The following is a 24,800-nucleotide window of genomic DNA, read 5'->3' on the forward strand; positions in this document are numbered from 1 at the left end:
CAAACTGTCCAACCCATGCCAGGATGGAAAATGATCGTTAAGTAATGACGATGATGATGATGAAAATTTTACAAACAGCCTCTCACAAATTATCTTTAAGTTGCCCACGTCCCTTAACACGTTTCCATGCAGATCAATCCATAAATCCACAAAACAAGATACAATTGTTTTACTTCTCCAACCAATTAAGGCTCAAATTGTCCCCAAAACCCAAACATAACACCTGAAGATCTTTTTTTTTTAAAGAAAAAGGAAAATTCAAAATGATTTATTGTGTCCATTGATGTAAAGTTATAACAATGACCAGCTGTAATATGATGCAAGAAGGTGTGAAGAAAAGGTATTGTCTTTTTAATGTCAATGAAAACCATTGGAGTCCATGATTTGTTGAAGAACAAATATTGAGTGTAAAATTCTATGAAAGAATTAAATGTAACAGAAAAATGATCTCAATAGGTCTTTTGTAAGTTTACATTGATGGAAAAGCAAATATATATATTATATATATATACACACACACACACACAAACATACATGTATACATATATTACACACACATACACATTATATATATATACACACACATTATATATATATTATATATAAATATATATATATATATATATATATACACACACACACACATATATTATATATATATACATATATATATATATATAGCAGAATAGTGCCTTTAAGTAAGCCAGTCTGAGAAGTACACAGAAGTCTATGCTATTTGTAATCCAACAATATTACAAAGGCCTTTGAGGGCCTTTAGTAAATTAGAAGTGGGGGCCACTGAGGAATGAACCAGGCTAAGTCAGATTTGCAGGAATGGAGGAATGGACTTCCCTGCTGAACCGGATCAGCCTTTTCCACCTTACCTTGGTGTGCTTCTCCCTAATTTGCTATGTGTACTTCTCATATATACATATATATTATTTAGTCATCGTCGTCTTTGCCTTCCTTCTTCTTCTTTTTCTTCTTCTTCTTCTTCTTTTCACCCTAGAAATATTTGGAAAATATTTTAAAGACTTGAGTTATGAAAAAGACAAAGAGAAAGGAAGACAGAAAAATTCTATCAAAAGCAAAAATTCTGCAGAAAATCTGTTTCATAAGGAGAAGCTCCGAGACAAGAAATTTGCTGTCAAATTATTTTTGTTAAGGGGAGATGTTTGGTTTTTCTTTATAAATTCACTTCCCAGCATTAAGATTTAAAGGGGAAATATATCAGCGAAGAAGACTGCTAAGAATAGCAACCAAATTTCCCTCAATTGTTAATGAAACCTGAGAAGAAAAATGGAGAAAATCATATTTAGAATGTCTTTGGTCAAAGATCTTGCAAGGAATGGACAGCTAATTGCAACAAACCAGGAGACTGCAAGAAATAGCAACCAAATCACCTTCAAATTGCACCATACTGTCTTTACCCTTAAGCATTCAGATTGTTCTAATGTAATGGTTATTTAGTCACATTGTTTTTAATTACTCATGCACCATCTTTTTGTATTCAGATTTCAATGAAGTTTGTTTATTTTTAGGATGGCATTGTAGGTGGGAGAGGTTGAATAGTGACGAGGACAGCTGCATAAAGAAGTGCTGATCTTTAACTGTGGAGGGAACCTGTGGAAGAGGTGGACCCAGGAAGACATGGAGCGAGGTGGTGAAACAGAAGCTTTGGATGTTGGGTCTCACAGAGGTGATAACAAGTGATCGAGACCTTTGGCAATTTGCTGGAGAAGATGTGTGGAGCCAAGTGAAATCATTGTTGTACCAGTGACATGCAAAAGGGACCCGTGTTGGTGACACAAAAAGCACTCTCTATACTCTTGAAATGGTTGGCGTTAGGAAGGGCATCCAGTGCCTTGAAGAAGTTTTAGTTGAATGAACTGATCCCAGGACTTCTTTTTCTTTAAAAAAAAAACTTCACACTTATTCTGTTGGTCTCTTTTGCCAAGCTGCTTAAGTTATGGGGATGTAAATGTACCAACACCAGCTGTCAAATGATGGTGTGAGACAAGCGCACACACACATGTACGAAGTGTTAAGGCAGCCCCATCCCCTTGGGGAAGGGGATTGGCCTGCAAGAGGCCTGTGCTGGTGCCATGTAAGAGCACCGAACACACTCTGTAAAGTGGTTGGCACTAGGAAGGGCATCCAGTTGTAGAAACCAAGCCAAATTAGACTGGAACCTGGTGCAGCTGTCCAGCTTGCCAGCTCTGGTTGAACCGTCCAACCCATGCCAGCATGGACAAAGGACAATAACTGATGATGATATGTGTGTGTGTGTGTGTAAAACTGTTTTACAGTTTCCATCTACCAAATCCACTTACAGGGCTTTGGCTGTCCCAAGGTGCCATGCAGTGGGACTGATCCTGGAGCCATGTGGCTGGGAAGCAGACTTCTTACCACACAGCCACGCAATTTTCATTCGTATTATTTTTGTCTTGTGACCTTCGTACAATAACAACAATGGAGTGGCCCCTTACCTCTTCTTCTCCTTCATCATCAGTTTTCTTCTTTTTCTTTTTCTTCTTTTCTTTCTTCGCAGAACTCTGTGTTGCGTCATCCTCGGAACTGCTGCCAGCTTCTTTTTTGGCCTGAACAAGCAGAAAAACATGGACAAATTGTTCAAAAAAAGACCAAGTACATACAATGACTGGCATCTGTGCTACTTGAGGGCTAAGAGCACCATCTGAGCGTGATCGTTGCCAGAGTGGCTAACTGGCTTCTGTGCCGGTGGCACTAGAAAGCTTCATTCGAGCGTGATCATTACCAGCATCGCCTTACTAGCACTTGAGTCGGTGGCACATGAAAAAACATTCGAGCGAGGTCATTGTCAGTGCCATTGGACTGGCTCCTGTGCAGGTGGTATGTAAAAAACACCATTTGGGTGTGGCTGTTGCCAGCACCGCCTGACTGGGCCTCATGCTGGTGGCACATAAAAGCACCCACTACACTCTCGGAGTGGTTGGCATTAGCAAGGGCATCCAGCTGTAGAAACTCTGCCAGATCAGATTGGAGCCTGAGGCAGCCATCTGGTTCGCCAGCCCACAGTCAAATCGTCCAACCCATGCTAACATGGAAAGCGGACATTAAACGATGAATAATAATAATAATAATTTTGGCATTAGGCTAGCAATTTAGGGGCAGGGGGTAATTAATTACTAATTACATTTCTTCCAGTGCTCAACTGGTAATTATTTTATTGACCCCAAAAGGGTGAGAAGGTGGAGTTGATCTCTGTGGGATTTGAACTCACAGTGTAAAGATAGATGTAAAGCCGCTACACAGTTTGCCCGGTGCACTACCGATTCTGTCAGGTGAGCCCAGGCAATTTATTTTTTGTTCCAGTACTTGGTTGGTTCTCATTTTACTGGAGGACAAAAAAGCTATTTAAGGATTTAAACTCAGAATGTAAAAGAACAACTAATAACTGCAAGTCATTTCAATTGTCCCTCCCCCTTCTAACAACAACAACAGCAGTGACTTCTTACCTCTTTTACTTCCTCTTCGTCATCGGTTTTCTTCTTTTTCTTCTTCTTCTTCTCTTTCTTTCCGGAACCTTCCGCTGCTGCTGGTTCTTCATTGGAACTGCTGCTTGGTTCATGTTTCCGCTAAACAAGCAGAAAACACGGACAGCATGAAGAAATGGTTTGGAAAAGGGCAAAACACACATTTCTAACCGTGAAACATAGTTGACATCTACAGAGTTTGCATATGCTAGAGATAGCAGTCAAATACCTTCCTCTTATCTTAAAATGAAGGACATATTTCATAATGTAGTCCAAGGTACAATACACTGAGAGGGGAACAAAGACTGGCTGATCCCAACTGGAATGCTTTTGATCAAAAGTGTATTGACCTAGGGCTAAACAAGACAAAGACACCAGCTAACAAGGGATGGGATCTTCTATGAGGTTGCTCAACCTGCTAGAAAGAACACACACACATACCTTCTATCTTTTAATTTTAACTTGTTTCAGTCATTTGACTGCAGCCCATTCTGGGGCAACACCTCGAAAATTTTCACTCAAATGAAGCGACCTGAGTACTTGTTTTATTTTTAAAGAATGGTGTTTATTTTATTGGCAGTTTTTACCAAACACTAAGTTACGGGGACATAAACAAACCAACACTGGTTGCCAAGTGGTGATGGGCTACAAACAGACACAAAGACACACGACTGGCCTCTTTCAGTTTCTATTAACCAAATCCACTTGAGGATTTGGTTGGCCCATGGCAACACTAGAAGACTTGCCCAAGATGCCACACAGTGAGACTGGAACCTGGAACCATGCAGTTCGGAAGTAAGCTTCTTACCACACCTGTATCTATATATGCACACAGATATATATGTAAGGAGAAAGACACACACACCCACCCACTTACAGACACTGATATACACACATCAAAAGAAAAAAGGGATTCATAATCCAAGCAAAACCCTTAATAAGCTCCCTGTACAGGCAGATACCCCAGGTTAACAAATATATCCAGTGATAGACGTGAGAATCCAGGTAATCCGGTCTCAACAAGCTGTCAATATTTGTATATTTACTTCTAGACTTGTGCTTTGTGTTTCAGCAAATCTGAGGTAGAGTCACCAAGTTAAATTGGTATGTTGCTGCTGAGTAATAGAGAAATTGCACAGAGGGAAGGATTCCGGTTCAGTCTCACGGCATGGCTTCCAGTGTTCAACTGGTACTTAATTTATTGACCCCAAGAGGATGAAAGGCAAAGTTGATCTCAGCAGAATTTGAACACAAAAGCTGAAGACGGACTATGTACTGCTAAGCATTTTGCCAGCCAACTCCCTTAGCAGCAGCGAAGATGATGGTGGACTCTTCTCTTGAAGACGACGTAAGAGAGTTCGGCTTTTTTGCCGAATGACCTGCACAAATGATTTGTTTATAGGGATCAAATGTATGTGCTGGACATTAGCTCACCTGCCTCCATCCAACTGACACTGCCTGATCAGGTAACACAGTGTAACAAGCATCAGGTGTTGAAGTGATGCAGAACAATGCAAGATGAAGTGTTTTGCTCAATAAAAACAACACACCACCCAGTCTAGGAATTGAAAGCATGATTTCACAATCAAGAGTGGAACACCCTAACTACTAGGCCATGTGCCCTCAATAATAATAATGATAATAATAACAGTAATAATAATAATAGTAATAGCAATAATAATAATAATAATGGTAATAATAATAATAGTAATAGTAATAATAATAATAATTCTGCTCAATACCACAACAGCAAATATTCTGCTCAATACCACAGATTTGCTTGTCAGTTGTTTGACCTTAACCAATTGACTATGTCCCTTAGTGGCTGACGTTATGTGCATCTCTGATCACGAGTAGAAGTAGAGGGAGCATCATAGCCATGTGTCGAGAGGGATTCTTTAGGGTTTGAATAATTCACCTCTGGAAACATGGGTGTTTCATTCAACATCCTTAAACAACCCTTATTCAGGGACCTTTTGAGCAGGATGGCTTACTCGACCAGAACAAAATTCTAACTGGGCCCCACCTGCAAGGTCATGCGCTGTTTATCTTAATGAGATCACCATATCGCGCACATATGGTTGTGATGCATGTGCCTGGTGTACCCTTATCAGACGGGTAGTTATGATGAGTATACTGGGCTTTGTATATTTTACCCGTGTCACTTTAATGGCATGAACTGCTCTTTCACTCAATAATAATAGTGACGATGACGACAATAATAGTAATAATAATAATAATAATAATAATAATAATACTTACTTTCATTGCTTTTCCATCAGTTGATGGTGGTTCAGTTTTAATTAACTTCTGCCTGCAACAAGATAAAAAAAAATGTACCGTTAGTCCTTTTCTCTCACATCAGAATCCCTTCAGAGGGTGAGAGCTCTCACTGACCCCCCCATCTGTCTATATGAGTAAATAAATCCCCATATAGACATCTTGCCTCCCCTTTTAAAGAACAGCAAAAGGGAGAAACTGGGGACATATTGGATGTTTTGTGATCTTTTTGTAAGGGAGCAGATGGCAAAGGGCTGGGAATCAGAAAGGAAGACAAAAGATGAAGGTTTTAACTCACAGTGTATCTTTGTTTTCATCCCAATCTGCTGGTGTACTAGAATTCCGTTTACCATATTTATCGAGTAAACCTTGGGAAATCATGAGTTTCTTTGCAATTGCCTGGAGAAATAGGAAAAGAAGGAATGAAATCGTTTGTGCTTTGTGTTACATTATCATTTCATCAAGGGTTTACCAACTTGTTTCTGAGAACCTTTGAGATTTTCAACAATTACAGATTATGGCTAACCCTTCAGCATTCAGATTACTGTTAAATATAATGCTTATTTATTCACATTGAATTGAATTAATCATGCATTATCTCGTAGCTTTGAGATTTCAATGACGTGATTGTATATTTTTAGAATAATACTATAGCTTAAGTGTGAAAGGCCAGATCTGGTTAGTTTGAAGATAAAACAAGTAGATTATTTTGGCCAAATATGGCCTGTTTAAATGCTAAAGGGATAAAGATGGTGACCATATCTGACTAAGCAAAACGTCTTCTTCTGTGGCCTTTTGCAAACCAAAGCCTTGTGAGCAGAATCGTAAATTTATAATACAAAGAAGAAAATGGAGAAACAATTACTTTGTTCATCAACTTTCGGATATTAGAATGTTGAATTATTTATTCATATAACAAAATAAGAACCTTAATAGCATACATATTTATCTTATAATTCAATACATATAAGATAAGAATACAAATTATAAAAATCATAATATAAATTATTGAAATCATTAAAATCACTCCTTACAGCTGTTTCAGCCTATGATTAAAAGTAGTTATTTTTATTTTTATTGCCTATAGTTGTCAATTATATTGAGGTTGTAGGCATTTAAAAATAGGGTACTTATATATATAACCATAATCAGAGATTATAAAGAACTTTAAAAATATTAATACATGAAACAGGATACATGTATAATTTAATATATATAAAAATAGGAACAACTATCCATATACATATATATACATACATAAGCAGAGTGTATATACTTTTACATGTGTAAAAATACATAAATAAACACAATTAAACAACAGGTCCAAGTAAATATATCATTCGTCATATACATACACACACACACACACATATATATATATATATATATGTAAAGAGGCCAAGCTATTAATCAGAATGATTTCATTTTTACAAAGACAGCTAACAGCAACAACAATATAATAGCAATAAAGTTATACGTACTTTTTGTCCAAGACCCCACTTTCTTGGGTAAGTATCTCGTTCCATTATAACCCTCTTTATTTTAGCAACAATTCCATGATCACAACTTGCGATAACAGTCGTCGTCATCAGGGCAATGGCTAGAGAAAAGAAGAAAGAACGGAAACGAAACAAATATTTTTAAAATTCAATTTTTGAAGTAAATTATGGTGATAATTGTATTTCTGTAAATATCATTTTTGGTGCAAACGGCAACAATGAACTGGCTTCATAATCACGAAGTTCATAGTTTGATTCAACTTTGCAGGGTTTTGGGGCTAAACCTGATCATTTATTTGTGTCTGTTTTTCCCAAGAACAGCCAAAAAGCACTGGAAAACATAAAGACGAAAGCGAAAGGAAGAATTGATATGGAGGACGAAGCCATCGGAATATTGGAAAAGAGTTACTTGTATCATGAGGATTTGTGTTGGGTATCAAAATGGTGACATTATGTCCGGTGCCCAGTGCTGTGTGAATACCTTAAGGGCTGTAAAATGTGACATGCACATCATGAAAACCAAGTTCTCTCAACCTGTGGTGGTCCCTGGGTGTGTCTCCAGTGAGGGTGATGTCATGCTGTCCCACATCTTTCAACTGGGCCTTAAGCTTTGTGAAGCTGCTGGAAAGCATATGTGTAGTAACAGGGTCTGGCCCCTTGCCATATCTCCAGCAAGTGCTAAAAGTGGACGGCAGAGAATTTCACCAGGCTCAGTTTCTTGCCTCCTAATTCTCCTCATTTTAATCCCGTGGATTACTCATTACTCTGTGTGTGTGTAAGGAGGGGAGGGCAGTTGAGGAAGGCACCAATCTCTGCCTGCTACACCAAGACTGAGCTGGTGGCAAAGAACAAATCTTTCTAATTGGCTTAAAACCAGCCCCGTATAAGTGTGTCTGTGTGTCATTGTCTCCCAACACTGCTTGAATGATGATGGCAATATCTAAATCACAGTTAACTGACCTTACATAAAAAGAGTGGCTAATTTTCCAAAATACACAAAGTGGAACAGATAATTATTTATGGACCCAAACACACAGGGGCCAACAACTAAATTCCTTGCACAGACAATTGAGAGAACTCACCGATGCAGACAGCTTCTCCTTTGGTAGTGACTATCACAATTTCCTGGTTGATTTCAATGCCATCATCGTAGCGGAGAACTCCTGGTAACATGATTTTGGCGCCGTAACACACAGCATTTACCTAAAGAGAAGAAGTCAGAGAACCAATATTATTACCATTTAATCAAGAAATTTATATCCTCTTGTTTGATACCCTCCTTCCATTCCCCTAACATAATAGTCCACAACACTGGCCAATCTGCTTTGAAAACTGGTCCCTACTTGTGAGAAGGTCAGAATAGCCACTAAATCTAAAAAAAACAGAAAAATACCTGCACATTCTCATACACCGATGTGACCTTGTCTTGATTAAGGCAAATTAAGATGTTACTTTTCACTGTTTTGTCCAAATTCTACCCTGTTTAAATCCCTTTGATACCAACATGTCTGAAACTATCCCTGGTTCTGTGATACAAAATTCCTGTTTCAAACGGCTCTAAATTAAAATCTTCCATAGGTTAGAAATCAATATTATTGTTGTTGGCATCAACCTGGCAGAATCGTTAGCAGATCAGGCCAAAGGCTCAGAAGCATTTCATGCATCTTAACATTCTGGGCTCAAATTCTGCCAAGGTGACGCCACCACCAGGCAAAGCAACAGAATAACAAGCAGAATTATTATAAGATGCTGTACATTAGTTTATTACAATTAAATACTGTAATACATTAATCTAAGGCTTTATTGCCTGAAATATCAACAACCGGTATAAAATGAAAGGTGAGTTGGCAGAAATGTTAGCGCGCCGGGCGAAATGCTTAGCGGTATTTCGTCTGTCGTTGCATTCTGAGTTCAAATTCCGCCGAGGTCGACTTTGCCTTTCATCCTTTCGGGGTCGATAAATTAAGTACCAGTTACTCACTGGGGTCGATGTAATCTACTTAATGCCTATGTCTGTCCCCTCTATGTTTAGCCCCTTGTGGGTAATAAAGAAATAGGTATAAAATGAACAAAGAATACATACGGCAGAATCTTTCACAATGATTCTCTTGTGTAAAACAAGCAAAGCTTCAAGAGGTTTTATGACCCTCCGCAAATAAGCCTCGTCTTTGTGGTGATCGTAAACCCACTGGGCATCCATGACATCGTGCAGTGTGACCAAACCATCCTGTCAAGGAAAAAAAAGCAAAGCAGTTTTTTAAATATTTCTTTTTTTTTTTCCTTCTTCTTTTAAACATCCTAATACCTTCATATATGCATTGCTATCACTCAATGCCCACTCTTCCAGGTTTGCAGGACTCAAACAGAATTTCTTACAAAGATTCTCTACAACCAGATGTCCATCCTGTCACCAACTCTCACCTATTGGCAAGCAGGGTCAGATTTTACCAGGACCAGGCATGTTTTTCCAACCTCACTTTTATAGCAATTAGGACACACACAGGCATATACATACATACACATGAGAGGCTTCTTTCAGTTCGCATTTGTCAAATAGACTGAGAAAGTTTTGGTTGGCTTGGGGCTAGAGTAGCAGAAGACACTTGCCCAAGCCACTGAGCAATGGGATTGAACCAGAGACCTTATGATTAGGAAAAGGTCACAAAAATCAAGTTTTCAAACAGTGAAAATAATAGCCACACACACACATTGTCAATGGTATTTCTAACTTCCTATCCAAGACCTCACATGGTCTTGAAGCTTTGTGCCCTTCCAGCAACAACAGCCAGGGCACTCCTCATTCTCAGTGGTTTGACTGCACACCCTGACACCATCCACGGGTATTTTTGTGTCCCTGTGTTGAGATGGAATGTTACCCCTGACAGATGCTACTTCTCCAGGTCAGAGTAGTTAGAGGAGAATGTGTGGATGTGAGAGTGAAAGAAGGAGAGCAAATGACCTTTTCTGATTGGATCCCAGACCGCACTCTTCGTAATTCTTGCATTTGACCACCAACACCAAGCATGAGTCCCAAGTGAACGCACATGGTACGGATGTAAGTTCCGGCTTCACAGCTCACCCAAAATATCCCTGCAAATTAAATTATACAAAACAACAATTAATCCTTTAGCATTTAGATAATTCTGTCAAATGTAATGCTTATTAAGTCACACTAATCATGCATCATCTCATAACTATGAGATTTCAATAACGTAATTGTCTATTTTTAGAACGATATTCTAGTGTTGGTGCAAGAGACCAGATCTGGCCAGTTTGGACATGAAACAGGTAGAATATTTTGACCGGATATGACTGGTTTAAATGCTAAAGGATTAACTCTTTAGCATTCAGATGGTGACATGTGTAAAAAGATTCGAGCGAGGTCATTGACAGTACCGGTGGCACATAAAAAGCACCCACTACACTCTCGGAGTGGTTGGCGTTAGGAAGGGCATCCAGCTGTAGAAACTCTGCCAGATCACATTGGAGTCTGGTTCGCCAGACCTCAGTCAAATCGTCCAACCCATGCTAGCATGGAAAGCAGACGTTGAACGATGATGATTTATTGATTGATTGATTAGAGCTTGGATTAGGAGTAATATTTAGAGTTCAACATTAGCTGTAAACACCAGCAACATAAGTCATGTTGGGATTCACTGATTCTGGGTAAGAGTGGTGTTATTGCATTCATGTTTTGATCAGTGAAAAAAAAAAAGGAAAACAATTTATTGATGCAGTTTATGAAGAGAATTGGCCTCCAAGAGCCCCGTGCCAGTGCCACATAGAAAGCACCCAGCACTCTTGTAAAGTGGTTGGCTTTAGGAAGGGCATCCAGCTGTAGACACGAGGCCAAATCAAGCTGGAACCTGGTGCAGCTCTCTGGCTTGCAAGCTCTGGTCGAACTGTCCAACCCATGCCAGCATGGAAAACGGACAATAAAGGATGATGATGATGATTTAAATGTGGGTGGAGCCCTGGATACGAGGAGGACATGATCACTATAATAAGATTAAATAACACTAATTTGTTGGGCTTTAGAAAATCTTTGGAGCCGATGAAGGAATTTGTCAGAATTCTTTTGCTGCTTCCAAGTTCAACAGTTTGTGTCATTTGCAGTACATTAAGTCCAAAATTAGTGACAACAACATCAAAACATTCTTACCGAGGGTATTGTCAGCATCATATTCAAGCAATTTACACTGGTAGACTGTCCGAATCCGAAGTTGTCGCTTAACTGCAGAAATAAGGGGAGGGCGTTGAAACAAGGCTCCCGTTAGTCGTTCCAGGCACTAAAGAAAAAAAAAATTAAAAAATTAAAAAAAGAGAAATATAAAAATACATTTCAATTGCAAAATATCCCAACAAATAACAATTCTTAACCCTTTCGGCATTCAGATTCTTTTGCCAAATCTGACGCTTATTTATTCACATCATTTTGCGTTAATCATGCAATATCTCATCGATACAAGATTTCAATATGATTATTTTGTTTTAGAAAGACATTGTCAGGCATTGAGAGGGCCAAACATGGTTTATGTGAACAAAAGACAGAATACTTCAGCAGGACAGGGCTGGTTTAAATGCTGAAGGGTCAAACATAAAAAGTAATTTAGAGAAACTTAGCAACTTTCCAATTCTCACAAAATTATTTTCTTGTTCTCTTTGTAACAAGAAAATAATTTTGGTACAGATCTCTGGCTTTCTGGCTTATCAGTTCCAGTCAAACCATCTTCATCCATGCCAGCATGGAAAGTGGACGTTAAATGACGATGATGGTGGTCAGCCCATAGCTCTAATAGAACACATTTGCTCAAGGTGCTGTGCAGCAGGACTGAGGCAGACATGCAGGATATAAGAATATACAACAAGCTTTTATACCATTTCCACATGAAATTTCACTAACAAAGAATTGGCCAACTCAAGTCTACAGTCCAAGAGACGTGCCAAAAGTGCCATGTGGTTGGATTGAACTTAGAACCCATTTTGTTGCAGGCTGAACTTCTTAACCACACAACTGTCTCTCTCTCTGGCTGGGTAACCATGTACCTCCTCTACAGCAAGACCCCTGTTCCTGTCTCTCTGTCACACTCTAACCCCTCAGCATCTGACACAAGAACACCTCCTCCAATGACCCCCCCCCCTCAAAGATTCCTTATCTGGCAAAGTTACTTGGTGACCCTGTCAGTGCAGGTGCCACTTAAAAAGCAACCAATCCACACTGTTGTCAAAATTTAGAAGGGCATCCAGCTGTAAAAACCCTGCCAAAACAGACACAGAAGTCTGGTCCAAGCTCCTGTCAGACCATCCAACCCATGCCAGCATGGAAGGAGGATGTTAAACGATGATGATGATGATGATTAGCAGATTACGTAAAATTTGATCTCACCTGAAGAAGTTTTGTCTCTTCTCTTACGATACTGTGAAGTTTGAAAATGCAAACATATTCTTTCCCGGCACCCTGTTGAGATTTCACAATACGAGTTGCTCGTCCGATGCATACAATAAGACAACCTGTGACTTTGGGATCAAGAGTACCACCATGGCCTGTTTTCTCGACACGTAAAACCCGTTTTATCCAAGCCACTACTTCATGGGACGATGGATTGGCTGGTTTGTCCAAATTCATAAAACCAGCACTAAAAAAAAAAATAAAATAAAAGATGCAACAAAATGATGAAACAGGAGCAATAAGCAAATGCGTGAAGATCGAAGAAGACGGAGGAAAAGTTTAGCCCTTGGTCAGCCATCACTGAACCAACTCATAATCAAAAGTGTTTCTCCACCCTTGCAACTATACTCTTTTACTCTTTTACTTCTTTCAGTCATTTGACTGCGGCCATGCTGGAGCACCGCTTTTTATCGAGCAACTCGACCTGAGACTTATTCTTTGTAAGCCCAGTACTTATTCTATCAGTCTCTTTTGCCAAACCGCTAAGTAACAGGGACATAAACACACCAGCATCGGTTGTCAAGCAATGCTAGGGGACAAACACAGACACACAAACACATATATATATATACATATATACGACAGGCTTCTTTCAGTTTCCGTCTACCAAATCAACTCACAAGGCATTGGTCAGCCCGGGGCTATAGCAGAAGACACTTGCCCAAGATGCCACGCAGTGGGACTGAACATGGAACCATGTGGTTGGTAAACAAGCTACTTACCACACAGCCACTCCTGCGTCTATATTGTATTTCTATAATATATTTATTGTAGTCATGATGCCTGTGCATCTAAAAATAAACAATCACATCAGAGAAATGTCGCAGTTACAGGATAAAGCATGATTAATTCAAGTTTACCTTTTTTATGGCATTTTGTGTGTATGAGGAGGGGAGGAGGAGTTAAAACAAGGCTGTAATGTTGCACTTACCTAACATAATCAGCTATGGGCCGTTTGAGAGGTGAGCAACCACTTGGAATTGGAGTGAAGTGATTTGTACGAAAATTTAACCGGTCAAAATTCTGCAACAAGAACAACAGAGACGAAATAAGAATTAAAGAGAATGACACAAAATAAACAAAAACAAAATTCAATAATGAAATTTCATTAGAGACACCAAGTCTCAATTATTAATCACAATCAGTTAAATTAGTGTTCTTAACCCCTTTGGCTCAGTGGTTAGAGCATCAGGCTTACAATCACGAGGTAGTGAGTTCAATTCCCAGATGAGGCTCTCTTTACTCTTTTACTTGTTTCAGTCATTTGACTGCGGCCATGCTGGAGCACCGCCTTTAGTTGAGCAAATCGACCCCGGGACTTATTCTTTTGTAAGCCCAGTACTTATTCTATCGGTCTCTTTTGCCGAACTGCTAAGTAACGGGGACGTAAACACACCACCATCGGTTGTCAAGCAATGCTAGGGGGACAAACACACACACACACACACATATATATATATACATATATACGACGGGCTTCTTTCAGTTTCCGTCTACCAAATCCACTCACAAGGCTTTGGTCGGCCCGAGGCTATAGTAGAAGACACTTGCCCAAGGTGCCACGCAGTGGGACTGAACCCGGAACCATGTGGTTGGTAAACAAGCTACTTACCACACAGCCACTCCTGCAGCTATGTGTGTTGTGCTCTTGAACAAGACACTTTATTTCACGTTACTCCAGTCCAATCAGTCGTAGAAATGGGTTGTGACGTCACTGGTGCCAAGTTGTATTGGCCCCTTTGACTTTTTCCCCTTGGATAACATTGATGGTGTGGAGGAGAGGCTGGTATGCATGGGCAACTGGGGGCCTTCCATAAATAACCTTCCCTGGGCTTTTGCCTCAGTGGGGAACTTTCTAAATGCAATCTCATGGTCATTCATAACAAATAGGGGTCCTTCTTTGATCCTTTGGAATCTACATATATTACTGCCCCTTCTTTTAATATCTTTTACCTGTTACTTGCAGTATCGCCCAGCGTTGCTCGGGTTTGTTTCGACTTTTAGAATTGGAATTTTTGAAAAGTAAAAATTTTGCATTATGTAGCTTGTTATTCTCTTTAAGTGAACATTTTTCTGGTTGAAATACACTGAAAAATGGTGACACAGCAGTCAAAAAATCGTAAAAAATAGGGATTTTCATAGAAAAAAAGCACCTTTTTGATGTAAATAATTTTTGGTGTTAACATGGTCTGATTTGAATTGTTTCTTCTACGGAAGGAAGAGCAACCCTTCTTCTATCATACTCTCAATTTTGGTCAACTTGCTCCGCAGGGTCTCAGAGGAGATAGTGTTAGGTGAAGGCTACCAAACCTTACACGCACAGACAACTTCAGCTTTATATATATAGAGAGATTTGTTTCAGTGTTTGGGTGGCAACCATGCTGGGGCACCATTTTAAAGGGTTTAGCAACGCAAATCAACCCACGTACTTATTCTATCAGTCTCTTTTTGCTACACCATTAAATTACAAGGGTGTAAACAAACCAGAATAAGTTACAAAGTGGCAGTGTGTGTGTGTGTGTGGGGGGCAAACACATACAAGGGGGGGAGGTGCTGAAAAGACCTTGAATATCAAAGGGAGAGATGGAAAGAGAAATTTACAACTTACCTTCAATAATAAGGGCCAATCTGAGGTGTCCAATTCCTGAAGACCTTTTGATGGAGCTAATGCAAAAGACTGATTGTGCTGGATTTCCTGAAGAATACAAAAAAGCAAAGGCATTAACAAAAAAGAAAAGGAAAAAAAAAGCACATCTACAGAGAAAGTAAAACAAGAAAGAAAAGGTGGGAAGAAAGAGGAAACTGGGGACTGCAAGTCTCCCTCTTTAACGAATACACACAGCAAGCTTGGCAAACTGTTTATATCATCATTTTTTTTCTTTTACATGATATGGGTTGGTGGATGTGTTTCTGTACACCATCACTGTTTTTAATGTCCACCGATGCAGAGTTTTCTACTGCCAAATGCCCTCACCTGTGGTCAGCCCCAACACCTGTTGCCAAGCAAGGTGATATTTCCTCCATGGCCAGATGTGTTCTTACGGAATACTGGAAATGAATGACACTGCTTGTCATCATCATCATCACCGTTTAGCATCCGCTTTCCATGCTAGCACAGGTTGGATGGTTCAACTGGGGTCTGGGAAGCCATGGAGGTAGCACCAGGTCCAGTCTGATCTGGCAGAGTTTCTACGGCTGGATGCCCTTCCTAACGCTAACCACTCCGTGAGTGTAGCGGGTGCTTTTTACGTGCCAGACGAGTCTGGCAAACGGCCACGATCGGATGGTGCTTTTTATGTGCCAGGCGAGGCTGGCAACGGCCACGAACGGATGGTGCTTTTTATGTGCCAGGCGAGGCTGGCAACGGCCACGAACGGATGGTGCTTTTTACGTGCCAGACGAGTCTGGCAAACGGCCACGATCGGATGGTGCTTTTTACGTGCCAGACGAGTCTGGCAAACGGCCACGATCGGATGGTGCTTTTTATGTGCCAGGCGAGGCTGGCAACGGCCACGAACGGATGGTGCTTTTTACGTGCCAGGCGAGGCTGGCAACGGCCACGAACGGATGGTGCTTTTTATGTGCCAGGCGAGGCTGGCAACGGCCACGAACGGATGGTGCTTTTTACGTGCCAGGCGAGGCTGGCAACGGCCACGAACGGATGGTGCTTTTTATGTGCCAGGCGAGGCTGGCAACGGCCACGAACGGATGGTGCTTTTTATGTGCCAGGCGAGGCTGGCAACGGCCACGAACGGATGGTGCTTTTTACGTGCCAGGCGAGGCTGGCAACGGTCACGAACGGATGGTGCTTTTTACGTGCCAGGCGAGGCTGGCAACGGCCACGAACGGATGGTGCTTTTTACGTGCCAGGCGAGGCTGGCAACGGCCACGATCGGATGGTGCTTTTTATGTGCCAGGCGAGGCTGGCAACGGCCACGAACGGATGGTGCTTTTTATGTGCCAGGCGAGGCTGGCAACGGCCACGAACGGATGGTGCTTTTTACGTGCCAGGCGAGGCTGGCAACGGCCACGAACGGATGGTGCTTTTTACGTGCCAGGCGAGGCTGGCAACGGTCACGAACGGATGGTGCTTTTTACGTGCCAGGCGAGGCTGGCAACGGCCACGAACGGATGGTGCTTTTTACGTGCCAGGCGAGGCTGGCAACGGCCACGATCGGATGGTGCTTTTTATGTGCCAGGCGAGGCTGGCAACGGCCACGACGGATGGTGCTTTTTATGTGCCAGGCGAGGCTGGCAACGGCCACGAACGGATGGTGCTTTTTACGTGCCAGGCGAGGCTGGCAACGGCCACGAACGGATGGTGCTTTTTATGTGCCAGGCGAGGCTGGCAACGGCCACGAACGGATGGTGCTTTTTATGTGCCAGGCGAGGCTGGCAACGGCCACGAACGGATGGTGCTTTTTCGTGCCACCTTGTATGACTGTGACAATCATTCTACAAACACACACACAAATATGTATATCGTCATAATCATTTAACGTCTGTTTTCCATGCTGCCATGGATCAGACAGTTTGACAGGAGCTGATTAAGGCCATCAAGATCCATTGTCTGTTGGGACATGGTTTCTGCAGCTGGATGCTTTCCCGAATGCCATCAACTTTACAGAGTGGACCGGGTACTTTTTACTTGGCACCAGTGCCTTTTACATGGACCTAGCATTGGTGCTATATGGCACCACCACCAATGCTTTTTACTTGGCATATATATATATATATTATATATATATATATATATATAATATATATATATATACATACAGAGTGCACCAAAAAAAACCGCATACACATTTCAGGAAGGGAAAAATCTGTATAAATATTTAACTCCTATAAGTACCTCTATAAATATAAATACCTCTTTTGATGTTTTATCAAATTGCAATAACACTAATTAAATTATAACACTGAATTAAAATATTTATACAGATTTTTCCTTTCCTGAAGTGAGAAGCAAACTTCTTAACCAGACAGCCACACCTGCACCTAAAATCATTAAAAATGATTATGGGTTGTTGTTGCTGAGCATTTTTGTCAGTTGCTGAAGACTGACAAAATGATGCTAACGATTCTCTGAGCTCACCACCTTAGCAATAAGAATTGGAAAAAAAAAAAGAAAACAATACTTACAGCAATATCCATTTTGGATTTCATTGTTTTTTCGTCACCTGCAAGAATAAAAATAAAAATAGGAAAATGAGAAAGTTGTGAAAATTTGGCACCAAAGAAGTAGAACTTAACCTTCAAATTAAACAAATTCTCTCTTTCAGTACAGTTTAAAAGCTGGGAGATAATGTTTGATTAATTCAAAACAAATTGCAATGGAATCGGTGGAAATTTGGTGAGATGTTTGGGTTGAATGTTGATGGCCCTTGGATGGGAAAGGTTTAGGGAAGAATAAAAGGGGATAGAGTTTGCTTAAGAGTGGGTGGTGCCAGAGATGATGGCAAACCGAAACCATGGGCAAAAAAGTTGATTGAACATGGATTAACCGTTTAGCCATTAAACCAGGTAAATCCAACCCAAATATTCTACCTGTTCAAACTGGTCAGATCTGGTATGTCACACTTATCCTACAATGTCATTCTAAAAATAAACAATCACTGTCAAAATCTCAAAGCTATGCGATAATGACTGATTAATTAAAAACAATGCAAATACATAAGGATTACATTTGACAGAGTAATTGAAATGCTAAAGAGTTAACGAGAGAGCTCGTCAGCACAGGCCAGAGTTGTGGGTTGGATGGAGTTTATTGAGGTAGATTTTGTAGCCAACTTTTACCTGTTTCCAAGCAAATATTTCCCCAAAGCCAGACACATTTCCAGTAAATATTGGAAATGAAGGCCATTGCTTGTATGACAGTAACACAACCCAGTGCAGTTCTGATCAAACTGTCCAACTCATGCCAGCATAGACAACTATCATTCTATGTCAGGACAAGGAGACACATACAAAACAGGCTTCGTTCAGTTTCCATCAGCCAAATCTACTCACAAGGCTTTGGTTGGCCCATTACATTTGAAACCAAAACAGGGAGCATATGAATGAAATATCTTCGATCAGTGCTGGATTAAGCATTAAGCAAGAGAAGCAAGTGCTTAAGACATCAAGGGAAGGAGGGGACACCAGAGAAATGGTAAATGGTTAAAGGAAATCACTTCAAACTTGCTAAAATAATATTCAAAGTGGTTTATATGATTGAAAATATAAGTTTGAAGTGTTCATGATGTTAGAGTGAGGATGGCCAAAGACATTGCAATCAAAAAATAAAAAGGAGATATCTTTACAAATATAAACAAAATGGATACAAAAACAAACATAATTGTCCATCTTACTCTTCTTAGCTTTGTTTCATTTCGAAAATTAAACATATTTTATGATTTATTACTGTTTATAGTTTGAATTACATACATATATGGGGACACCAAAATCTTTGTGCTCTGTGGGTCTTAATCTGGCCCTGCTTTTGATCATAGGTTTGCTCGCTGAAAGCAGACCAGGGGCTAAACACAACGTGGATAATGTAAGAGACTCCAATTCCAGAAATATGCTTTCACCAGACGATGAAGACAGAAACGAGGTCAATGGCAACTGTTTATCGTTTGTTGCATCAACGAGTCCATATGTTTAGCACAGGTTGCAAGAGTGAGATCAATAATTTAGTTCTAATCACGGGTAAACATTGCAAGATCTAATTAGCTAATTGACTGCATTTCCTCAATGTTATTTTACCTTTAAACAACATCTTATGTAAGCAGACCTATGACAAAAACTCTTCCATTCGTGACTCTCCTGACTTTTGAGAGCTATGAATGACTCTACATTATCCAACGTCCTTTCCTTAAGGACATATTAACCTCATAGTGACTCCCAAAACTTAGGCCCAGGATTAACCCTGATCGAGCAAACTTATAATTCCAACTGTCACATTCCCGTCCTTTAAAAGTTTGTATGACTAACATAATCCAATGCCTTCCCCATAAGGTGATTTACAGGTACTTTGGCTGCTATATCTAGCAGGGTGTGCGACTACGTAGAGGCATTCGTTGGCTCATTACAACAATTCTTGTTGGAATCTTAGGTAATCAGAACCAGTAAAGCATTGCTGTGACCCTGACTCGGTACCATCCACGTAGGACATACCGATATATCAAGAATTTACTTATCGACATTTAGCCGCCTTTTTTAAACTACTCGGAGTTTCGGGCCTGTAATTTTCGAATTTATAAAAACCGATAAAAAGTGGTTATTACTACAGTCGGGAGTTTAACATTAAATAATTATTTATTTATAGGTTTTTCTTTTTCTCTCTTTAGAATTCGCTTCGGGAAAGTCACTTTTTTTTCGAAACTTCACATCCAGGACAAATGCGAAATCACAAAATACGGCCCGGGATGGTTTTTAAACAGACTTAGAAAAATTACTTTAGACATATACAAACACTGCTATTGTACACAGTCCAGTGATGGAAGACTCCAACCGTGACCATCCCGTCTTTTACATAGTATCTATGAGTGTATCGTGTAAAGCTCCCCCCCCCCCGGCCCAACTTAGTGAGATTTGAGAAAAACTTGACTGTTTTTCTTGGCGATCAGGTAGTCTTCCTTTCTTGCAGGTGCGTGGATATACAAATGCCGATGTCCAACGTTAAAAGGAAGAGGTGTGGATAACCAAGTCGACCCCCCGATTCAGGTTAATATTACACAAAATCAACAATCACAAAACTAACAGAACCTTGTTTTCGTTGATGGGTGTATTAGAGTAGCGGCCCCCAATCCCTTTGGCACCATTGCACCACGGCCCCGATTACATGCAAAACACTGGGGACAGCGGGGGATCACATTGCAGAACACAATAAATGCATAATATATAACTCAATTATTACATTTATAATAAATAAATATTGCAAAAATATCCCTACACACTGCGATAATCAATGAAATAGAAATAAAATTTTATTTTATTAGTGCGGCCGGTGGTTGGGACCCCTTTTGAGACAACTCACTGTTACACACACATCACTATACCTACCAAGTATTAATATAAAATTCTGTTAGCTATAATCGATATATTTTAGATAGCGATGGGTCCCCTGGCAGATACTATGGCTGACATAGAATGTAATTAGTGCTGTGGGGTGAGGACAAATACAATATATAATGGGTCATGCAAAAAGAGGGCAAAGATCCAAGGAAACCTTTAAAAAAAAACCCCACTACTTGTTAATCCCATCATGAAATTCCAGATTGCTTAAAAATATACTTCATAGAAATGTTATATGTCTATAGAGGTCTCCTGCCTTTCGCCTGTCCCAGGTGGTGCGAAAATCTCAAAACACATCTACAGAGCTTTAAATCTTTTCCTTTTTGCTAATCCTTATCAAATAAATTTGTAGATCATCTAAAATACTTTCTTCTTTTTTAACATTGACAGTAATTATTTATATAATCATTCAAACAATAATTAAAATCTTTTTTTATTAATTTTAAAACTAAAACGAGATAAAAAAAAAATCCACGCCGAAGAGTGACCAAGGCGTGTATATCTATATATCTATCTATATATATATACATTTTCTGATGAAACTACAGGAGTTGAAAGCGCTAATATGAAGAAATAATATATGATATGTAAATAAATATATATTTTTACAACCATCCAGCATTCTGAACACTTTTTTTCTTTCATACGTATTAAATCTGTACATCACCCCCAATACTTCTAACATATATATGTGTATATATATACATAACACAAACAAGCCTAAATGCATCTGTAATATCACAAATATTATAAATTAAATTAGTAAATGTCTTTAACACTACAGTTCACTAATTATTGAAATAATGAGGCCTGTCTGCGTATGGAAAGCAAGAAATGTAAGCACGTGGAGATCGAGTGTGTATACAAGTGTAAATTCATATACACACGTGTGTGCGTGTGTATATATGTATGTATATGGATGTATATAAATTGGAGCAGTGCTCTGTGGAAATAAACAATCGAATTAACAACGGGAATGGCCACAAGTAACATAAATAAAGGAGAGAGACATTCGATCGTAGTTGGCTTAATTAAGCAATGATTAAGAGTATTGATAAAAGGAAGACATTTAAATAAGAAGCGAAGCCGGTGGAACTCAACTTACTCTTCGGGGTCGATGAAGACATGACGCCTTGGCTGGGTCCACGTGGTGTTTGGGCGATGGGCTGCGCTGCCGAACCGACTTGTAACGGCGATGCTCATTGGCCAATCGCACTATAAACAACGTTATTACGTTATTTTAACCCTAGGCCTGTTTAATGTGGTCGTTCTGGCGAACCGGCAGAATCGTTAGCACGCCGGACGAAATGCGTGGCAGTATTTCGTCTGCCGCTACGTTCTGAGTTCAAATTCCGCCGAGGTCGACTTTGCCTTTCATCCTTTCGGGGTCGATATAACCGACTTAATCCGTTTGTTCTCTCTATGTTTAGCCCCTTGTGGGTAGTAAAGAAATAGGTATTACTGTTATTTTAAACCTTGGCCTGTTAAATGTTGTCATTCTGTCCGGTGATATACGGGACATATTTCCCTGGTGTCGGTGCATCGGATATGATACACATCTTTTTATCATGGTTTGTTTCAGTCGTTGAATTGCGGCCATGCTGGGGGCACTGCCTTGAAGGATTATACTCGTACGAATCGACCCCCACTTTTTATTATTTTTTTTAAACGTGGTACTTATTCAATCGATCTCTCTTGTGCAGAAATGCTAAGCTACGGAGACGTAAACAAACCAACACCGATTTCTGGCGGTGGTGGGGAACAAACACGGACACACACACAAGAGTGATTCAGAAAGTAATGCAATTTTTATTTGCCTTCGTCTCCATATGTGTCGGGCTTTTTTTCTGTCTCCGTCTGCCAAACTCACTCAATAAATCTTTGCTCGGCCCGGGGCTATAGCAAAAGACACTTACCCAAGGTGACACACAGTGGGACTGAACCTGAGACCATGTGGTTAGGAAGCAAACTTGTTACCCAACCCCCAGAGTAACTTGGAACGAAAGGAAAGCTTTATATTGCCCAAAACATATGGAACATGGGTTCACTTAAAGTCTGAAAACGTTTAGATAAATGCTTTGGACAGGCAACCTCTGAGTCAGTCCTGATTGACCAGACTTGTGCTCAAAGGTATTCCAACCATGGCCATCACATCTTTCTTCCCTATCACCACCACCACATATAGCAGTGGTGTCACGTGGATCAGCAGTGCCTGAAGCAAGGCAAGTTTTGCGCTCCGATACCATGAGGGCATTTGGCTTTTCCAGTGCCTTAACCTCACCATTGCCTGTGCTAATGCTGTGAAAGAGTTGGCTTGATTCCGTAGGTTCCGTTATCCCTTGTGGTGTAGGACCAATTGAAACATTTGGTACTGCAGGGATGTTTTTTATCCCCGCCCCCACTCACTTTCTTTTGCAAAAGTTTACAATCATCATCATTATCGTTTAGCGTTCGCTTTCCATGCTGGCATGGGTTGGACGGTTCAACTGGGGTCTGGGAAGCCAGAAGGCTGCACCAGGCCCAGTCTGATCTGGCAGTGTTTCTACAGCTGGATGTCCTTCCTAACGCCAACCACTCCGTGAGTGTAGTGGGTGCTTTTTACGTGCCACCGGCACAGGTGCCAGACTTGTCTGGCAAAAGGCCATGATCGGATGGTGCTTTTTATGTGCCACTAGCATGGGGGCCAGGCGAGGCTGGCAACGGCCACGAACGGATGGTGCTTTTTACGTGCCACCGGCACTGGTATCTCAGCTGCAATTTCCATTGATCGATTTCGATTCTGATTCTCACTTGCCTCAACAGGTCTTCACAAGTAGAGTTTTGTGTCCCAAGAAGGAAAGGTATGCATAAGTGGACTGGCTATGCATACCACTTCCGGAAGAATAAAAAAATAGCTGGATTTTTTTAAATTTGCGCTGAGGGCAATCTCACCTGTGGCCTGCCCACTCTACATTACTGATATAAGGCATACCTAGAACTTCATCCTACCAATAGAAACTACTGAAATATGTTTATAAGGTATGAAATCCTTAGTGTTACCTTTTTATTTTGTCTAAGACAATATTTCTCAGCCGTTTCTACCCATTTCTACCCCTTCCCTTACTAATCCCTTGGGATGGATTTCCATGGACATTTGATGTTTAAAAACTAGTTTTCCAGACGCTTCTTTCAAAATTCATATTTTGCTTTGCCTTTCATGCATTCCCTTTATCTCTCCTTTTTTTTTTTTCTACTTGTCTCAGTCATTAGACTACGGCCATGCTGGGGCACCGCCTTGAAGAATTTTTTAGTCGAATGAAACAACTTCAGTACTTATTTTTTTTAAAGCCTGGTATTCATTCTATCGGTCTGTTGGCATCAGGAAGGGCATCCAGCTATGGGAACCATGCAAAAGCTGACACCGGAGCTTAAGACAGCCCTGCAGCTTGCTGGTGCCCAGTCAAACCATCCTACCCATGTCAATATAGAAATCGGACATTAAATGATGATGACTTCCCATCGTATCCCTGTTGCAGTCCCTTATCACGTTCTTCTCCTTCCTCATCTGCTCTTATTTCCTTTCCTTCTCTTCCCCTTTCCCAAACTCATATCCATCACATCCAACTCTATCTCCATCTCACTTACCCAACCACTCACTGGTTCTGGTCCTCAATCCTGATTCTTTTTCTCATATTCCCCTTGAACCTTCACATCACATCTCTCTCTCTCTCTCTCTCTCTCTCTCTCTCTCTCTTTAGATGAAAAAGTCATGTAGTCACCTCTTCAGCAAGAATCTTGTTCATCATCATCATCATCATTTAACGTCCATTGTCCAGGCCAGCATGGGTTGGACAGTTTGACCAGAGTTGGTAAGCTGCACCAGGTTCCAGTCTGATTTGGCATAGTTTTTATGGCTGGATGCCCTTCCTAACCCCAGCCACTTTCAAGATCGTGCTGGGTGCTTTTTATGTGGCACTACACAGACACTTTTACGTGGAACAGCACAGGTGCTTTTAC

The 24,800-nt window shown here is 40.5% G+C and overlaps 1 protein-coding gene across 1 annotated transcript; it reads right to left on the reverse strand.

The window, feature by feature from the left end:
- Positions 1-254: 254 nt before the first annotated feature.
- Positions 255-22,003, reverse strand: LOC115225770 (H/ACA ribonucleoprotein complex subunit DKC1). Its single transcript, XM_029796719.2, has 15 exons — positions 21,910-22,003; positions 17,889-17,926; positions 15,352-15,438; positions 13,675-13,766; positions 12,681-12,930; positions 11,457-11,583; positions 10,254-10,384; positions 9,378-9,521; positions 8,377-8,497; positions 7,277-7,395; positions 6,094-6,194; positions 5,778-5,829; positions 3,498-3,617; positions 2,490-2,600; positions 255-1,005 (listed from the first exon to the last, which is right to left on the reverse strand). Exons 1-15 carry the CDS (start codon positions 21,929-21,931, stop codon positions 943-945), a joined length of 1,578 nt encoding a protein of 525 aa, XP_029652579.1. The 5' UTR covers positions 21,932-22,003; the 3' UTR covers positions 255-942.
- Between the last annotated feature and the right edge of the window lie 2,797 nt (positions 22,004-24,800).

The sequence above is a fragment of the Octopus sinensis genome, linkage group LG28 (assembly GCF_006345805.1).
Source record: "Octopus sinensis linkage group LG28, ASM634580v1, whole genome shotgun sequence".
Classification (NCBI taxonomy): domain Eukaryota; kingdom Metazoa; phylum Mollusca; class Cephalopoda; order Octopoda; family Octopodidae; genus Octopus; species Octopus sinensis.